At 46.3% G+C, this 19655-nt stretch overlaps 1 protein-coding gene across 1 annotated transcript in view; it reads left to right on the top strand.

The window, feature by feature from the left end:
* Positions 1-19655, top strand: part of MAP1LC3B (microtubule associated protein 1 light chain 3 beta) — a 106977-nt gene that overhangs the window by 37882 nt on the left and 49440 nt on the right. The window contains exon 3 of the mRNA XM_069636190.1: positions 19431-19537. Within this exon, the coding sequence (XP_069492291.1) occupies positions 19431-19537 (107 nt within the window). The remainder of the gene's footprint in view (positions 1-19430; positions 19538-19655) is intronic.

The raw sequence follows: 19655 nt of genomic DNA, 5'->3' as shown, positions 1-19655 counted from the left end.
GCGCTGTTATGCCACTGTTCTTTTGGTTGTACCCCTGAATCTGGCACGCCTACTACACTGGGCATAGGGGGAATACCAGTGAACCTCCTGGGCAATTGTAGACTGTACGAGCATTGGAGTGCCACGAAGCCCTAGTACAAAACGCCAGACTCAGTTTAAAAGTTGGATTGGGTGATATAACTACACCTTCAACCCTGTATAATACTCTGACGTTGGCTGGTATCAGGCCGACAGAAATTTCTGAGGAAAGTGCAGAGATGATCCTGGTGCCTACACTGAACCAAAGGGATTGCAGAGTGTGGCCGCTCTGGAGCGACTGCAGGCCTGGTCCTCGCGCTGATCCCTACTGTGATGAACTGGTGCCCTAGCTGAAAGCGATGGGGAGCTGGGCCCGGTGTGTGGGGGGGCATGCCTTGTGGAGCCTTATTTGACTGCTAATACTGGGCTGAGGTCTAGTTGAAGATCGAGGATACCCCCTGAGAATCTGGTTGCTTGCCTGTCCGAGAGGCGCTTTGTACAGTGTGTCCAGTCATCCCATTGAGCTCAATGAAACCTATGCCTCTGGCAGGTGGGACTGATGGACTGAGCCCATTTGACCTCTTTTCCACTACTGTGGTGTCAAAAACGTAGTAAGGTTGATCTGCTACTGGTCGATAACTGGTGCGCTGCCCTTCCGAGCTAATATCCAACAGTAGATTAACAGGAGGCCTGTGGTAAATTTTTTTCATTCTTGAAATGGAGTGCCTGGCTGGTACTCTGTGAGGCGGCAATATGATAAAGGGCTCTGGAGCCAAGAAAAAAGGTCCAATGGATTCCTACACCAACACCCCTGCTAAACCCCCTGGGCATACAGAACCACCAGCCGAGGATGAACAACTTTCGGCTTCTAACACCACCAGAGATGACCATCTTCTTGCGGCGATGCAGAATGGCTTCATGGCAGTGAAAATGAAACTAGATGACATTGTTCCGACTGTAGCATCTTTGAAGTCCAAACTGGAAAAGGAGGGAGATCGTATTACAGAGGCGGAGACAAGGATTAGTGAAACGGAAGACAAGACTGCTAAACACGACTGTGATATAGCACTCTTAGAGCAGGAGGTCAGCAAGATCTGCAATAAATGCAAAGGACCTGGAGTCGCGCTCCCGACGATTTGAATTATCGGAATTCCGGAGGCAGCCTGTAAAGGTCCGATGGAGCACTTCGTTGAGAACCTGTTGCAAACGCTGTTAGATCCATCTGGAATCTCTCCACACTTCCTGGTTCAGAGGGCGCACTGCGTTATGGCTCCTGTCCCCAAGCCAGGGGCTCCTCTTCATACCACCCTAGCTAAGCTCCTTAACTACAGTGACGGGGAGCTTATACTAGGATTGGCCCGAGAAAAAGGGGCTCTGCTTTATGGATCCTTAGATATCCACATATATCCTGACTTCTCTGCAAATGTGCAGGCTAAGCGCAAGTCATATGACTCAGTTTAACAGCTACTGCGCATGAGGCAGGTCCCGTATCCGCTTCTGTACCTGGCCAAATTATGCATACAGCATGGTGGAAGGGCGCAATTCTTTGAAACCCTAACCGAAGCAACAGCCTACATTGAATCCTCCATTCCCATACCCCTCCTGAGGAGAGACCGGGGTGGCGGGGGTAGTCCCTCTGCGCGCATTATTGAGCCTCACATCATGGACAACGACTGATCTTCACATATGGTGCTATATCATTCCCAATCATTAAATATGGGTACATGTATTCCGCGAACTGGGGCGGGCTGTTATATGGCGGTCATCTGAAGAGTACCGTTCTCTGCTCACGGTGCTCCCCAGGGGATATCAAAGTGTGTTCTATTTTTTTTGTGTGTTCCATCGTCAAGTTGGGGGGATGTGGGAAGGAAAGGATCAAGATTGGGGTTGAGGACGCACAAGTAAGGTATTGGTTTACAGGTTTCTTAAGTTCTGTTTTGATGTTGTTAAATACAGTGTTGGAGAACAGTGCAGATTGCTCCTCGACTACATGTTACAATCTTAGCCTAGGTTTCGCCCATCTATTCTTTAGCCTGATTTGTCACAATCGAGACAAAATAGATAACCGCATTGCATTCGTGTCCTGGAATATCAGTGGGCTTAATCACCCTATTAAATCACGAAAGGTTCTGGCGTACATGAACCGCCAAGCCACAAGGGTGGTGATGCTACAGGAGACTCATGCCCTGGGGGTCCTTAACGAGGGGTTTGCTACGGCCTGGGAGCATCAGCAAGGCTACACTAATTATACATCACAATCCTGTGGGGGTCATGACGTTGATTTACTGCTCTACCCCTTTTCAAGAAACCAAACGTAGCATAGACCCTCTAGGCAGATATGTTATACTATGGGGTGAACTGGTGGGTATCACCACCACATTAGTCAATACGTACGGCCCAAATGTTGATGACCCTGAGTTCTATAGTCCGGCTCTGGGCATCCGTCCTATTGGGGACTGCCCACACACGTAGTATTTGGGGAGGGGACTTCAATCCGATATTAAACTGTGTGTTGGACAGATCAGATCCACTGAATGGGATTTAACCAATGCAGGCTGCACAGTTTTGAACATAATGCAACACCTTGACCTTATAGACGTATGGCGAGAACGCAACTCTGATACACAAGAGTATGCATACTACTCATCAGTCCTCAACACCCATTTGTGAATTGATTAATGGCTGATACCAGCCGCACTGATGACGCAGGTTAAAGATAGCAAGAGGCTCCCTTGCACAATTTCCGACCATTCCCCTAGTACTTTGGAGTTGATTTGGGTTGGACATGCCACTCCCCGTCCCCCATGGGGCATGCCCTCGGCATGTTTGTCAGACCCAATCTTTCTGGAGACTTCTGGAGTGATAGATTTTTTCCAAAGAAATGACGGAATGGTAGAGTATTGTAGCACGGTTTGGGAGGCCTTCAAGGTGTGGGTCAGGGGTGAGATGATCTCTATTTCTTCGGGAGCTATGAAGGACACTGTGGGAACTGCGAAGGATAGAAACAGACCTCAAGAGGCTAGAGGACGAGTATGGCACCACAGAAGATTGTGCTCTGCTGGGCTGTATTAAGAGTAATCTCTTTAAGTTCAGGGACATGGCAGATAGGGAGGTATCTTTTGCTGTATTACCCCATTTAGGCATGAAGATAAGGAGAGGCTGATAGACTGTGCCGTCTTCTGGCAAATGCGGTTAGATCAGAGAAAGGGGTGAAGCATTATTGCGAGGATGAAGGGGTCCTCTGGACACACTCTCACTACCCCAAAGGTGATTTAATGATTAATTCCATAGGTTCTATGAATCTCTCTATTCAAGATCCGATGGCTGCTCGACTCCATAGCTGGAAAGCTACTTAGATGAGATACTGCTTTCAACATTTCCATTAGAGGCGCGACTGTCGATTATCAGCTACTTATACCTGAGGAGATTACTGATGCCATTATGTCACTTCTGTCTGGCAAGGTGCCTGGCCCAGACGGTTTGGGCATTGAATTCTATAAGGAACTGCGTGCCACCCTTTTTCCTAGTCTGCTAAAAGTGTGGGAGGAATCGCTCCGACTTGGCCGACTTCCTCCATCCCTTTCTGAAGCTGTGATTACAGTGATGCTGAAGCCAAATAGACCTGCCCCTGACATGGGGTCATACAGTCTGTTATCCCTGATTAATTCTGTCACAAATTAATTTGCTAAATTGTTGTTCTCACGGCTCCTCCCACACACGTCGAAGTTGGTTCACCTGGATCAATCAGGATTTATCCCCGGACGCTCTACAGCGTTTAATCTGCAGAGATTATTCGGTATTATTTCACAAGTTAGCACAAGCATTTGCAGCCTTATAAGAATGCCTGATGCATATGGCCCTGTAGCGGTATAGCGTTTCCCCTTTGAGTTTGAGCACTATTGTTCTTGCTAACCAACGCATGCACATTCAACCCTGTCCGCATGACTGTGAACAATCTCTTTCCTGATGGTTCCTTTGTCACTCAGTCTTCTCTGTCCTCTCAGGTCATTACAATATTACTGGATGAGAGCGGCGGTCAGAAGGTGCTGGCCATTGTTCCTGTCCGAGCTCAACGAATGTGAAATACTAGGGACTGTGGTTACTGATGGAAATCCTAGAGGGCTGGTGTCTAGGTTGTATGGAAAATGCCAGGGTGCTCAGACTCGTGCTCAAAGTGCCGAGGAGAAGTGGGAGGAAGAGCTGAATAGGATGGTGGACGATGCTCAGAGGCTTCACTGGTGTTGCTTAACTAAGGAAGTCTCTCTGAACGCCAGACATAGGCCGATACAATTCAAGATGCTATACAGGTTGCACTATACCCCTGCAAGAATCGCTATGTTCGCTCCCACGGATGATGGCAGTTGTATAAAGTGTGGGGTGACGTGGCTGATTCTGATCACATGTACTGGAGGTGCCCGCGGGTAGTCTAGTTCCGGCAGCAGGTGGCAAACTGTACGAAATAACAAATGTCCATCACACGCTCTTACCCCCAAATACTTGTTCCGTGACATTGGCAAGGTTTCGGTTAAAATACGGCGCCTCTTCAATCTGGGTTCTTTGCCAAAAAATGTATACTGTATCATTGGAAATTGAATGTTGCCCTGGATATTCAAATGTGGATTAAAGAAAAGACTGATGCCAACGAGAGGGAGGAGGGCTATGGTCCCCTTTCCGGGACTACCTGCAGAGGCAGAGATCAATCCAGTAAATGTGTGGCGACTTGATGTTAAAACAGTGTATGATAAACATAATAATGTCTGAACTCTATATTTATTATGTTGATGGCAATATACTGCAGTGAAAAGGTGTTTAAGAGGATGTATGTCTTTGTACTGTACTAAATAAAGATTTTTTTTTTTGTAAGCACAAAGAAACTTTCTGTAGGTAGGATTGTCTCCAAATCACAGTCCAATCCATCTATATTTGGGTCATCACATGAGTCAAGAGATTCCTTGCCTCACAAAAAAAAGAATCAAAAAAATGGCCCCACTCGAGGAGCAGACACACCTAGTCATCGAAAAAATCATAGAAAAGGCATAGATCACCTTCTTCCTCATCAACAAATGAAAGAGTGTAATCTGCCCGACTAAATCCACCTCCAAAGAGGAGTGGGAACTCTTTAGGAAGAAAGTGTGCAAAATCTTTGAGGATCAGGCCCTGTCCTCCTCGAAGCATAAGAAAGTGGGCATGCTACAGTCGATGGCGAGCATGAGGCCAAGGCAAACCCCTGTGCACCCTCGAGCGTGGGTTACAAGCCTAAGACTATTCGAATCTTCGTGTAATCGAAGAGATGATAAATTGTCGAAGAAACAGTCGAGGGTCAAGTCCCTCAAAGCACAAGATCAGTCAAGCAATTGAGAACATCGATGCCGTTAAAAAAAAAAAAAAACATCAACGCAGACAGTACTTTCTTCGACATCTTTATCTCAAAAAAGCCAGGAAAAGGTTTTTAAACCTTTTACTAAAAAGGATTTCTTTAGATCCTTAACATCTATATATGAGGGCTATGAAACTTCAGATGATATCCCTCCATATGGTCTCCAATTGGATACTACTAGTATTAAAAAAAAAAAAAAAAAATATATATATATATATATATATATATATATATATATATATATATATATATATATATACATACTAATATACCTGAATTTTTCATTTCAGAAGAGGCCAGAGATGGGGAGTTACATGACACCCTACAGACAGCTAGTGGGGTAGACACCTCCCTTTAACTAGATTTTGGGAAACCGGACCCAGCTGATCATGCAGATTCTGTCTACAGAAGCCTAATGTCCATAGTGGTGGAACTCTGGAATTGCCAGGGACTCCACCCCCCCTGCCACCACCCAACATACATCAAGGACTTAAAGAAAGGGTGGGACCCAGAGGGAATACTGACACTGCATGATCGATCTTTTTTTTTTTTTTTAAATAAACGTGTTTATTATTTTCAGTACCATATTAATAAGCATTATTACATTGATTTAACATTGAACCCAAGAAAGAATCCCCTCCTACCCCCCGACCAGGGTTATCTCCGTCTATGCAAGTCTTCTCTGGGAAGTCCCTTTCATCTTTCACAGAAATAGCTCCAGTATCCTTATTTTGTGTGGGCACCATTGTTCTTTATAGTCCGATTGGAGGAACTCCAGAACTAACCTCCAATTATTTCTGAACCTTTCATGTTCTCCTTGGATGTTGTAGGTTAGTAGTTCCATGGCTAGATGTGTCCAAACCCTTCTTGCCCAGTCCACTGCTAGTGGTGGGAATTTATGTTTCTGATTGTATGCAATTTCCAGCCAAGCCCCTATTAATAGGCCCATAAAGTTCCTCTTCTGCGTGGCATTCGACTGTTTATCCCTGGGATTCCATAGGCCCCCTAGCCATACTTCGTCTCCTAAGTGTTCTGTCCCCGGGTTTTAATCTCCTCCCAAAAGGTACTTAACGACAGGCATTCCCACCATATGTGTCGCCAATCCCCCCTCCCGCCACATTTCCTCCAGCAATTATTTGGGGAATTAACAAACATTGTGTGCAGTCTCTCCGGGGTATAGTGCCATTGCATCATTATTTTTAACCACATTTCTCTAGTTTGGATGGCTCTCGTCAGCTTTGGAATTATGCTCCATATGTATTCCCATCGTTCCCTGGGGAGGGTATGACCCAGGGTTTTCTCCCACCTTTTCATATATTGCCATGTGGCTGGTTCTGCTTGTGCATTTACAAATTTGTATTTATTGGAGACAAACTTGTGGGTCCCTGTGTGCGTCATTATGTAGGTTTCGAAAGGGGTTAAATCCCTGGACTCTGCTTCTTTTATGTGGGGTGTGCTCAGCCAGTGATGGAGTTGTTCATATTTATAACGATCTTTAGGTGTTAAGTCCAGTAGTGCTGTGCAGTCCGCAAATGACCTTATCCGATGGTCTTGTTGCATATCTCCGACCACCTTGCACCCCGCCTCCTCCCATTTTCTGAAGGCTCCCCTTTCCATTCCTGGTGGGAATTCTGGGTTACCAAACCGTGGCATGAACAGGGCGGGATCTTTAGTTAGTGTTTTTTTTTCTTTTTTTTTTGTAGCGTCATCCCAGACCCCCAATGTGGCCTTCGTTATCTCACTTATGTTTGTTTTAACATGTGTGAATCGTTTGTTGATCCACAATAAATGTCTGGTGGAGGTTGTTGCTACAGCCCTATCCTGCATCTCCCAGATTTCCCCCCCCCTTTTCCAGGATTCATTCCTTCAACACCCAGAGCTGGGCAGCTTCATAGTATTTCTTAAAATGTGGCAGGGCACACCCCTCCTCCCTTCTGTGTGCCGCCAGAACCGCGTTTGACACTCTCGGGGTTTGGTTCTGCCATACATAATTTGAGACCAACTTCCTGAGTGCCTTGAAGAACGCGGGAGGGGTGGGGGTCTTATCGGGAGGGCTTGGAATATGTACATTATTTTCGGGGGTATCGTCCTTTTCACCGCTGTAATTCTACCCCACCAAGAGATTGTTAATGGGTTCCATTTTAGCAGGTCTTTTTTAATGTTTGCTAGGAGTTGTGGATAATTATGGGAATATAGTTCCTCCAATTTCCCGGTGAGCGTGATTCCCAAATATTTAATTCCCGTGGTCGCTATTTTCAGTTGGTATTCCGTTGCAATTGCTTGGATTTCTTCTCTATTCCCTGCCAGGATCAGTATTTCCGATGTTTGCCTATTTATTCTTAGCCCCGAAATCTCTCCAAACGTTTCTATGACTCCCATTAAATGTGGGAGCGACTTCCCTGGGTCCCCTAGTACCACTAGCATGTCGTCTGCATACGCAACCGCTTTATGCGGCTGTCCTGCCATCTCTATACCCTTTACCTCCGGTAGTTCCATAATTTTTGCCAGCAGGGGTTCTAAGTAAATTGCATACAGGAGGGGGAGAGCGGATACCCTTGTTTTGTTCCTCTTTCTAGATATACTGTTTCCGATAAACCTCCATTTACCGCTATCCTTATTGACGGAGAGTTGTAGTTGGCGCGAACCATATCTATATACCCCTCTGTCATGATGCCTACCCCCGGAGCACCAGGCCAGGCACAGCACCCCCGGAAGCAGGCATCATGCCCTCGGGTAAAAGCCCAGCGGCCCCTTATAGGGGCTCTTTGGACTCAGTCCTGGCGCCTTTGGCGCCAGGCTCATAAAGGGAGGTGTTTTGTGCACTTACCTGATGCAGACCATGCTGCACGCTTCAGGTCTCCCTGAGACCTGAAAGGGACTATTTTTTCATAGGGACTATTTTTTCACTCGGGCGTGGCCAGGGAAGGATACATACCTAGTTGGGGAAGGATACATACCTGGGACTTCTTTGGAGGCTATTTAAGCCAAGCCCAGACAGCAGCTCATGCTTCGCGTTGTTCTGCTTCCTGCAGCTTAACGCTCACCGTGTCTGCTCCTGCTCCTGGACTCCAGCCACGCCCGCCTCGAACCTGGAAGACCTGCAAGGAAGGAAGAGAAGAGAAAGGTGAAAACCAAGGACTATTTCAAACTTCTTACCTGCATCCGGAATTTTCTCGCCAGCATCCCTGAAGAAAGACTTCCATTTAAAAGCATTGCGTTGCTCGCTGCAGCGCCACGCTTTACTCACCTGTCCTCGAGACATCTCCCGGCTCCATCGCAGCTGTCAGCATCGGACGCCACATCTCTGCACCTAGGGGAGAGAGGAAGAAACAAAAGGTGAGCAGAAGGAACACAGAAGGAAAGCCTGATTAACAGCCATAATACTTACTGGCTTTTCTTCCACATTTCGGGTCGGCACCGCCCCGTTGGCAGGTACCGTACCCCGGCCCCTATGGGGAAAGGACAAGAGACATTTCTGGGGAATGATAAGGACATTTAGAGGGATCACCCTCATCACTACTCACCCTGGCAGTTTAACCCCTCGACGCATCGCCTTCATTCTGCACCTGAAATAAAGGACAGATCACAGGTTAGAAAGACAACATAAAGGGGGCCTCACTTGAACTTTGAACTTTCATACATACGGCGCATCGCTCAGGAAAGTCAAGTGGATTTTGCCAGCGCCATTCTGAAAACCAGTGAAGTAACTGGACGAACACGCGCCCCTGCACCAGAAGCAGGATGGAGAGTTCATCCTTCCAAACCATAAGGTGAGCTTAAACCGGGGTTTGGAGGAAGTTAGAGAGGAACGAAGGGGGAAGGGGGACAGGGGGGAGCTAGCACACTATTCTGCAGACTGTTAATCCCCTTTCTCATCTGCAGAAGGATATTCCTTCGGGCCAGGCAAACACGATTTGGAGGTCCTGTCCAATCGGTGTTCCGGGTCCTGCGCATCACGCTAGAAGAGGCCACAGCAATCCAGACTAGACCAGCGCCCCCGTGGGAACCAGGTGAGCGTTACACCCTCACCCATCCCCATTTTCCTTATTACCCGAAATAGGAATGACCATTCTACTCGAACAAACGCTTTCTCCGCGTCCAGGGCTACCAATGCTGCTGGGGACTGTTTGATTCTGATCTTTTCAACTAGATGCAGAACTCTACGTATGTTATTGTGAGTTTGCCTATTTAGGACGAATCTGGATTGGTCCTGGTGAATCAATTTAGGGAGGAGTGGTGCCAGTCTTGCTGCTAAAATCTTAGTATACAGCTTTGCATCTAAGTTGATTAAGGCTTTCGGGCGAAATGCGCTTGGGAGTTGTTCTTCCGTCCCCTTTTTATGGAACACTAACACTTTTGCCTCGTTCATGGTTGGGGTCACGGTTCCCTTGCCCTTAAACGTGGATGTGAGTGGCGGGGCGAGGATATCTTTGTATGTCTTATAAACGATAGCAGTATATCCGTCCGGGCCGGGGGCTTTGTTTTTCGGCAGGGACTGAATAGCTGCATAGACTTCTTCTATAGTGATTTCCTTTTCTAGTGTTTGCTTCATTTCCTCTTCTAGTAAGGGGAGCTGCACTCCTGCGAGAAAGGCTTCTTGCTGTTCCTTTCTCGGGAGATCCGTGGAGTACAGTTTTTGATTAAATCTTTGAAATATCTGTCCTATCTCAGAGGTCTGAGCTGGCCTGACTCGTCTTTTAAAGCCCGTATTGTCTGTGCCTGCTGCTTGCCTTTCAGTTGTCTTGCTAAGAATTTGTCGGCTTTGTTCGCCTTCACGTAATACCAGTGTTTTGTGTGGAGGAGAGCCCTCTCCGCTTTTTTTGTGCGGAGTGCTTCCAACTGCCCTTGGACGTGTCTTAATGTTCGCGTGAGTGTTTTCTGGTTGGGGTCTGAATCAGTTTGGCTTGGATCGCCCCTATGTTTGCTTCTAGTTCCTTTTCCCATTGGTGGTTCATTTTCTCTCTCTGTGCTTTGAGTGCTATTAGGTGTCCCCTTGTTACCGCCTTTAGGGCGTACCATAATGTGCACTTGTTGGTTTCCGAGAGGTCATTGCTAGCCAGGTAGTGTATGATGTGTTCTCTGAGCGTCTGTCCCATTACCTGATCCCTAATTATGTCCTCTGGGAGGCGCCAGGTCCATAGCCGGGGGTGATTTTTAGACCAGTTTATGGACGCCCACAAGGGGGCATGATCTGAGAGTGTTATAGGATCTATCTCTGCCTGTTTTATTTTCCTGAGAAGACCCATTGAGACCCATAGATAATCTATTCTTGAGGCCGTATTGTGTACATGTGAGTAATATGTATAGCTTTTCTGTTTGCTGTTGACGTTGCGCCATGCATCTGCCAACCCGAGATATGCCATTTTCTGCTTTAAATTTTTAATTAATTTAATTAATAGTTAATAGCAGTGCCAGTGATTCAGTGGTTCCCATCCCATGGAGTCCAATGTGACTCCATGAAAATGGGAACTTACTGTTATTCATCCACCTGTAATATCCATGGAAACGGTAAGCTGAGTTTGCTGGTAAGCTGCTGGTACTACCGGCTGCTTACTGGCAAACACATAATGATCCCAATGACTGTGAAGCATGTTGGTTCTGTAGGTATATTGCATAATATTCTGGCTTGGTTTGGTACAAGTGGAAATTCAGCCTCACCACATTGTTCAAGGGGCGGGGATCCTGAATGAATCTCCAGGCCCCGCCTTTTGATTTCTTGACAGGTTAGATAGCTGTGTTACATGGGAATTCTGATGTTTTTATAATGCCTGTCGCCAGTGTGTGAGGAGTGTCATATATACTCTTGTCTGCCTCACTTGATAGTGGGTATTGTTTAAATCGTGGTAGCAGCTGCCCCTTCCTTCAAATGTATGCAGACCACCCCTGCTCCCTTCAGCAACCCTACATCATGGGGGCAATGGTGCTTTTTTTCAAGTCTTCCCATAAGTGAGTTGATGCCTTGCTCACTATCTGCATCCTGTGGGGGACCTGTCTCTCCTCTGTCTACCTGCCATGGAATGCATATATGAAATATCTTTTCCCCCTCCTCTTTGTCCTCTGAGAACAGCTGAGCTGTTCGTCAAGTCTGTCAGTTTTGATGTTGGGTCAATGCAGAGGACCATATTCCACTGTATTCTCTTCATCTGTCCCACACAAAATGTCCATGTCCTTCCTCTTAAGTGCTGCTTCCAAATGTATTGTGAGTGTTGTTACTGGTGCTATTTCTTGGTTTAGTGCTAGTCTAAACATAAATTCTGTACCCCATTTAGAAATACCTTGGGGTGGCGTAGTGACCCGTGTAAACACCTGTGTGTGCAACATGCTTGCATGATGGCTGTGACCCGTTCCTAAAAGATACTGTGTGTCGAGAATACTATGCCCTTCTCTGAAATTGAAATTCTCATATTTAATTTGCTCATTGTGTCCCTTCCTAATATATTGATGGGAGTGTCTTTTGACTACAATATGGGCACTAATATATGCTGTGTGCCTATTATGAGTGGTAAATCTTCGTTATAGCAACAGTTACAACGGCCCCAGAAAACCCCTGTGGGCCCATTACTTTGTCCGGCAGGGGAAAGACAGCCTCCTTAATGCTGGATTTGGTGGCTCCTGTATCGACCAAAAATTAGTAATCTTTTTGTCCAATCTTCACTGCTACCACAGGCTCCTCATTGGGCAAGCACATGTCTTCTGTGGGCTGACCTATTGGGTATTTGCGCCTTGTCCTGGAAAGGGAAACGGTTGCATCCAAGAACTTTCACTTCCGAGTAATGTGGTACTGTATTCTGGGCTAGCAATGTACTGTCCCCCTGCGCATATATTTGTGCTTGTATAGGCTGCTCCTGTTTCTGCATGGGTTGCACATATCCCTGTGGACCATCTTGGCCATACTTTGATGTTGTCCATATGGACACTTTCGTGCAAGTGTCCCCTCTGCCCACATATAAATCCTGGTCCTCCAAATCTGGATTCTGCTCCACCATATCCAAACCCTCCCCCTCTCTGTGAGTATCCTCTACCTTGTTGATAGTATCCGTCTGTGGGTAATATTCCCCTCCCCCCTTTGCTGGTAATATCCCTCTTACTGATACCCTCCCTGCTGCTGGAACCCCTCCTTGCTTTGGATGCACTGCTCCATGTGGCACACCCCTTCTGTGAACCCCCCTGCCCACTGCTGAACGGGGGAAACTTTGAGCTGTCCTGGGACAATGTTGGGGAGTACAGCCCCTTCCTTGGCTATTTTACTCCAACAATTTTACCTCTGCCTTAATTGCATTTTCTGCCACCTCCTTCCTTCTCTTTCTTGTTTACTCTTTCAAAAATGTACCATCGTGGACTGTATTTCTGGTCATCCCTTTGCCTCAATCCCTATGACATTTTCTTAGGGAAGTATGCACGTCTGAGGGGAGTCCTCTGGCTAGTATGTGATAGAATATTTGTATGTACACGTCCCATGATTGTCGTGTTTCTAATGTGCACATCTCGTGTATCTTTTGTGTAGGGTTCTCGTCTGACTTAATTTTGGTAGCCAAAATGGCCCCCATGTCTGATGTCTGGATACATAGTCCTTAATACTTTCCACACGTGTGCAGTTGCTAAAGGGTTCACTGGTGTGTGTTACTACTCAATTTTACCCCATTATAGCTGGCAAGTTCCTATATTTTGTCCCCTCTTTTTGCCCTTTATGGCTGTGAATAGGCTGTTCATATCGCTGATCGCCATACCTGCTGTCTTTTTCAAGAGTATGTATCCATTTGCTGACTTTTGCTGCAAGGGATGGCAGGCTATAGATTAAGTTCTCCGTCCATGCTCTGCCATGGTACATACTGCGTGCCTCCCCTGCCTTTCTATTACTGGGGCAACTGTTTTCATGGCATGGGGCAGCTCCGCCTTTTGCAGTACTAGCTACCCCCATTCTTCCTATACTGTTTCTGTGGGTCTGGGACCAGTCCCTACTATCCCCCCCCCCAATCCCCACGACAATGACCATTAAAAGCCCCTGCTGCATTTGCCCATGCAGGGCATTATTCATTCATGCCAGGGTACACTCAGGTACAGTAGTGAAGAGAAGGAGCCAAGTACCCCCACCTCAACCAACTCCCCCATATTGCATATATGTTGGGAACCAGAGTTTGAGACGCGTGCAGTACTAGTGAAAATACCCATACCAAGGAGAACCCTGGAGGCAAGGTTCCCATTGAGAAAGCCATACCTGCATACGAGACAGTATGATGGTCATTTGAATGAAATCCCAGAAGATACAGGACCAATGGTGTTGTCACAACAAAGTAATACTGTTGCACTAAGAAGAGATGCAGAGACAAGAGGATGTAGGTATTCTATAAGGCATCAAGAAAGCATCAAAGATAAGTGACATCGCTGGCTCAAGATGAAGAAACATATGCTACAGAAACGATGAAGATATCCAGTCATTTTACATGTGTACAGATGCAAAAAAATGTAAGCAGACAAAGTATTCTTGAGGCTAGCTATGTAGTGAATAGATTGCTGCATGCGCCAACATATACATATATAGGAATCTAGTAAGGAATGCATGTTTCGACGACGTATTATAGCAGAGCTGGACCAGAGAAGGAAGGCCTTTTCCAGTGTGTCGCAGTTGAAAAACAACAAAATTACAGAAATGAATCTCAGAAAGGCGAGGCTGGACCAGCCCCAAGAAGCCAAGGTCTTATCGGACAGGGTTGAGCAGACATTAGTTAAAATCGTGTGAAAGAATGAAACTCCTGTTCAGAAGGCATGAACGAAAACAAGGAAGACGTCAGTTTCATTAAATAGTAGTATTTTAAATGCACCAGAGCTCAAATTTGTGGTCTTCAGTCACGTGAAGGAATGAACTTGGATAAACATGACAAACTACACCTACGCAGAGAGGCAGAGTGTGCCTCTACTCCCCTGTATTCTCCAGGGCTAAGAACATTTCTAAGGCCAAGTTCAAAGACTTAATTGACGTGCAGACCACTTAGGTGATGATGGATGATATGCTAGTTGGTGGGAAGCTATGGTTATGACCAGCTCACCAGCACCTGGAAGTCCAGCCTGCGTGCTGCTAACGTGGGTGTAAAAGTACTGACAAATGTAAGAGTGCCAACCAATGGTAGGGGTCCGCGTGATTAAGAGCCCTATAGTTTGTGTAACCAATGGGATGTCGTGTATTTAGTGACGTTCATAGTGACTTGTTTGAAGGATGGCCTTAGTAGTCCCACCTGATGTTAAGGAGCCAATCACCTTCTATACTAGTATGGAACATATACCTAGATGGTCCCTCTAAGCCTATCACATTTGCCACTAGGTTTTTGTAGTTTGCCACGTAGGATGACGCTAGTAAGTACGTAGGTTATGTCATCAATAACAGGTTTTTACTAGGAGTATGATGTTTTTATGTAATGCATTGAGAGTCCATGCTATCAGATGTCCATTGTACTCCCTGTTTTAGATAATTGATAATAAAAGTCAACTTTGTCAACCTCTTGAGTCGTTTTGATTATTGATGTTGCATCCCCATTGATCTCAAGGTATTGCTACCTCGTCTTAAAGGGCTGGGTCGGCTGTCCCATTTCAGTAGAGATCCTCGAGCACTCTCGGCACTGAGTCATCCCCTCACAGCATGCACCCCCACCTGAGCGCGGGTGGCGCTCAGGACCAGGCAGACCGTTGCGAACTTGGCATCTGCTGGGCCTCCTCGTTAGTACACTTCGAACTGGTCTCAGTCCGCATTCCCCACGCTCCCAGGAGTGTGGCCAGAATACCCTCAGCTCACTCGCTGGAGCCTCCAAAATGTACCAGGTAACCTCCGACAGAAGTAATCCAAGAGAAGAAAAAGAAATCCAAATATTAAAGGGAGCGTACACTAAGCAAGAAGTAACTCAAATGTATTGGACCCCACAGCTGGCAAGTACAGTTGAGACAGCCCTGTGGAACTGAACTGAATTAAGTGAGTTGTCAACACCACCCATTGCGACTGAACTTTTTATGCAAAAGTTTTCAAATTATCATACAACATTTTGGTTACGTTTTTAAGGCAGGTCACAGGCACTGATTGGTGGGACTACATCAGTTGCCTATATCCAGATATATTTTGAATGATCCTAATTGGATAATACCATTTTTGGCCACAGTTGCACTAATACCCCTCGTGACGTCACAACCCTTCACACACCGTCCCTAGATTACTAGATTGTGCTGACCATTCGAAAACATTTGTTTGCCATTTTTTGGTCATGTAGAGAATAGCTTGAGAAGGCAATGGGCCGGACATTTACACTGAGTCTGAGTCTGATTAATGGTGTGCCCTGCGGACATCAGCGAGGACAATGTACAATGTTGCGCCCTAGGGACACCAAACCTCTCTGCTGATTGGCCCCCCTGTCCTGTGTCCCAGAGCCCCCACCACAATGCTCTAGCCTCCCAGCTCCCTCTCTTGCTGCCAAGTGTGGTCTGAAAAAATGATACCACACCGTGGCTGGAATTTAATTAACAGTATTTAATTTCTGTTTCTCTGCCAATTCTCGCACACCCAGGGGGCTAGCTCATTGGCCTCAAAAGTATCTCTTATAGTGACTTGGCTGTGGCTGCGTTCCCCTGGGAACCTGCAGCCGTGTAACTTTTCAGCATGCTGTTTCTGCTGAATGTTCGGATAATAATTTCTGCTAGTCCCACACGGGCCTGCAGCACTTTTCTTATGAGCCATTTGCGAGAAATGCTTTTTTAACATTAGCCTGTAAACAAAATGGCGTCTCTACTGTTCACAAGGTGCTCAAAGAAAACTCAAATACCCTAAGCCCCCCTTACGACATCTAGCATCCCCACCCTGTGCCTGCTCTATACAACTACCCATACTGTCCCCGAAGCACCCACCCCTCCTTGACCCTGGGCTTCTCGCACTGTCCCTGCTTCTATTTCATTTTATGCAAGCCGCACCAGGTTCAATGACATCCTCACCCCGATGCTACCCACCACGTCATCCTTGACATAACCACGTTACTTGCGTAATTGATACGTGCGTCCCCCCCTTGGCAGTGTTAGATCTGGACCTTAGTAACAGCCCTATGATTGTAAAACACTCAGTTGCTAACCGAAACTAAATCCGCTCTCAATAAAAAACCTAATAATATTCAAGAGTACACCGTAACATTTATTTGTTGAAGTAAAGCAAACCGAACGGTTCCTGTAATTTATTTCTTTTTGCTCTTGTGCTGAATCCACATTCCCAGTTTCATGGAGCCGTACAAATATTTTCAGTTACTTACACTTTGTACCCTTTCATGGGAGAATGTCTGTTCCCTCGACCATATACAATATAAAGGGCTCTTAATTTTGAAGTAAATACAGCCATGCAAGTTTTGCTGTGCCTCACATGACGCCAATGTTATGTTAAAAAGGAATGGTCTATTTTTAAAAAGAATTCCTCAATGCGAAGATTCTTTATTTCATCAACCCACTTCTCTATCAGCAACCAGCCCTTCCTGCTCGTAGGACGTCGATGGGTGATAGACTGGTATGACTGGTCCTTCTTGAGAGATGTTGAATGGTGAAGCTGGATACCCTAGAAATCAGGGAATATCATTATCTTTCTGGAGGAAAAAGCGTACAGCTGGAAAATCTCAGGACTCTGAAATCAGTGTTGGAATCCTACGGCAGATGGTATCGCCGTATGAAGTAGACCGCATAGGGTTGGACAGTTTAGCAGAAGTCACCAGGAAATGCTGGAGGTAAAACCAGAACCCCAAAAAAATGATTGGTGAATGGTTTTGAATCCATCTGAACCACTGGCATTGCTCTGGGCAACCTTCCACACCACCGTTTTTTAGCCCGTCTGCGCCATTTCAAAAGGGGTCCAGCCATAGTTGGGTACTGCAAACAATCTTTAACATCTACCTTGCTCTGCTTGCACGCCTTAGCTCCTTCTTCTCCAACATCCAGTGTTACGCAGAGGACACACGGTTCTTTTTCAACTTCCTGCTGACCCTCTTGCACCCTCCATCATCCCGCATTGCCTATCTGCCATCCAGTCGTGGTGCATCTCCAACGATCTCTGCCTCAACGCCTGTAAAACTGAGATCCTTCCCATCGGGACCCCTGCTCCCTCCTTCCATTCAATGTGGCCTTCCTCCTTGGGCTTTCCCCCTGCTCCTTCTTCTGAAGCCAAAAACCTTGGAGTCTTCTTCGACTCCTCTCTCTCCTTCCTCCCTCACGTTCGGGACATTGCTAAGAAGTTCCACTTTCAGCTCTTCCTTCTCAATGGAATTCTCCCTTTCTCACTTCCCCCACAGGCTCAATGTTACCCGAGCCCTGGTTCTCTCTAGGGTTGTAATAGCCTCCTCCTGAATCTACCTTCTTCCACCCTGTGCCCCTCCAGCTAATCCAGAATAGGGCAGCAAGATTTATCCTTGGCCTTAAGCCCAGGGACTCCATCTCTCCTGCCCTAAACAGTCTTCAATGGCTCCCGGTTACTACATAGATTAAATTCATATCCCTCTGCATCATCCACAAGCCTGTCTGGGCCTGGGTATCAACTTTATCTTACTAAATACTCTCCCTCTAGACCACTACGTTCCTCTGGCACCAACTCTGTGTGTAAACCATTTTGCTAAACAGAGGGTGGGTGGTTGTTCGCTTTCCTCAGCTGGGTCCATCCTATGGAATCGCCTCCCTCCTCCCTTTGCGCCTTGATCAGGACTTTCTTAAATTCCTGAAGCTCCATAAGACTTTGCTCTTTACCTCCTCCGTCCCTTCCACTCTTCTCTGCTAATCCCACAGTTGCTGTGATTGGTGCCGGGGCCTTTATGCATCCTTGGGTCCCTGATCTCCCACACTCAATCGGCCCAGCTGCTGTCTACCCTCCGCACTTGCATTGGCACACCCTGTGCTCCGGAGGTTCTCACCTACACGTAACATGGCTCTGGCCGTGTAGCACTCAAGAATCATGGTTGAGCCATGTGCTCGGTCTTACCCCTCTGCCCTCTTCCTTGCTGCACTTGCACGTTCTGAATACTCACAGGGCATAGTAGGTTTGTCCTTTTTACTTTTACCTCCTACGGCTCTTAAATATTGTATTTTGTAATGTGTTTCACTCCATTGTTCCCTCCCATCGCCGTATGGGCGCTTTGAAACAGTATTTTACTTGCTGTATAAGCGCCTAACAAGCAAACAATAAATAAAATAAATGGGAGCAGCCCTGCCCGAACTGCAAGGCCAGGTCCCCTCTGCATGGAAACGCAAGCAACCCCAAACATGTTTCGGCCTTGTTGGGGCTCTTCAGTGAGGTGCAGCTTGGTTTCCTATGGCGCAGCGACTAAGGGACCCACATCTGGGCATACCCTCTCTCAAATAGGGAGACAAATTGAAACCGAAAAACCAGACCAGGGAAATCAAAATAAAATAAAGGAATCCCCAATAGGACAGTCAGAGCCTAAAGGAGATGGTGGAACCAGGAGAAAATGCAGGAATGGACCCTTCGACAATCCGACATGTTTGCTAATACTCACAAGCTGCTGGAAACAACAAGCTCCTGATTGAGTCTGGAACGCAATTCTGGGTAGGCATGCATCTTGACCTTGTGTGTGTTGTGGGGGTCATGGCCCTTTTCATCATGGTCGCCAAAGTAGCCCAAGTAGATGCCAGCGGCTAGAGAGCCACCCAGGGGCACATGAAATAGTGACATTTTCTAGCATTTTATTCCTTTACAGGTAAGTCGTATAGTTCTGCAATTTCTTTTTTTTTTCTCCCCTTTTTTTGCTTATTGGTCCTTTATAACAGTTCAGGGGACTGGCAGTTCCGCCTTTCATTGGTGTTTGTGTTTGGTTGAGGGCCTACCCAGAAACGCCCTTTTTAATGTCATTGTTTCACTATAAGTGAAACAAAACTCTTCAAAAGCAAAATAGGGCATGCTGTGAACATGTTTAAATGGTGTTCCCAATATCCTGCACGCATATTTGGTTAGGCAGCATGTTGCAGAGGGTATTTTTCTGATTTGTAATTTACATAACCATGTGTCTTCTATTATCTCTAGGTGATCATTGAAAGATACAAAGGGGAAAAACAGCTTCCGGTGCTGGACAAAACCAAGTTTCTGGTTCCTGATCATGTCAACATGAGTGAGCTCATTAAAATCATAAGGTATCCCATACTGACTGCACAGTGAAAGAAAATGATTTTCCATCTTTTGGGCATGTTTAAAGCATCAGTAACATATATTAGTGATACATATACACCAACAAGCCTCTGAACAGAAAAG

The sequence above is a fragment of the Ambystoma mexicanum genome, chromosome 1q (assembly GCF_040938575.1).
Source record: "Ambystoma mexicanum isolate Mex_15411 chromosome 1q, UKY_AmexF1_1, whole genome shotgun sequence".
Lineage (NCBI taxonomy): Eukaryota > Metazoa > Chordata > Amphibia > Caudata > Ambystomatidae > Ambystoma > Ambystoma mexicanum.
The sequence above is the reverse complement of the archived record's forward strand: the minus strand, read 5'-3'. Positions and strand labels throughout refer to the sequence as shown.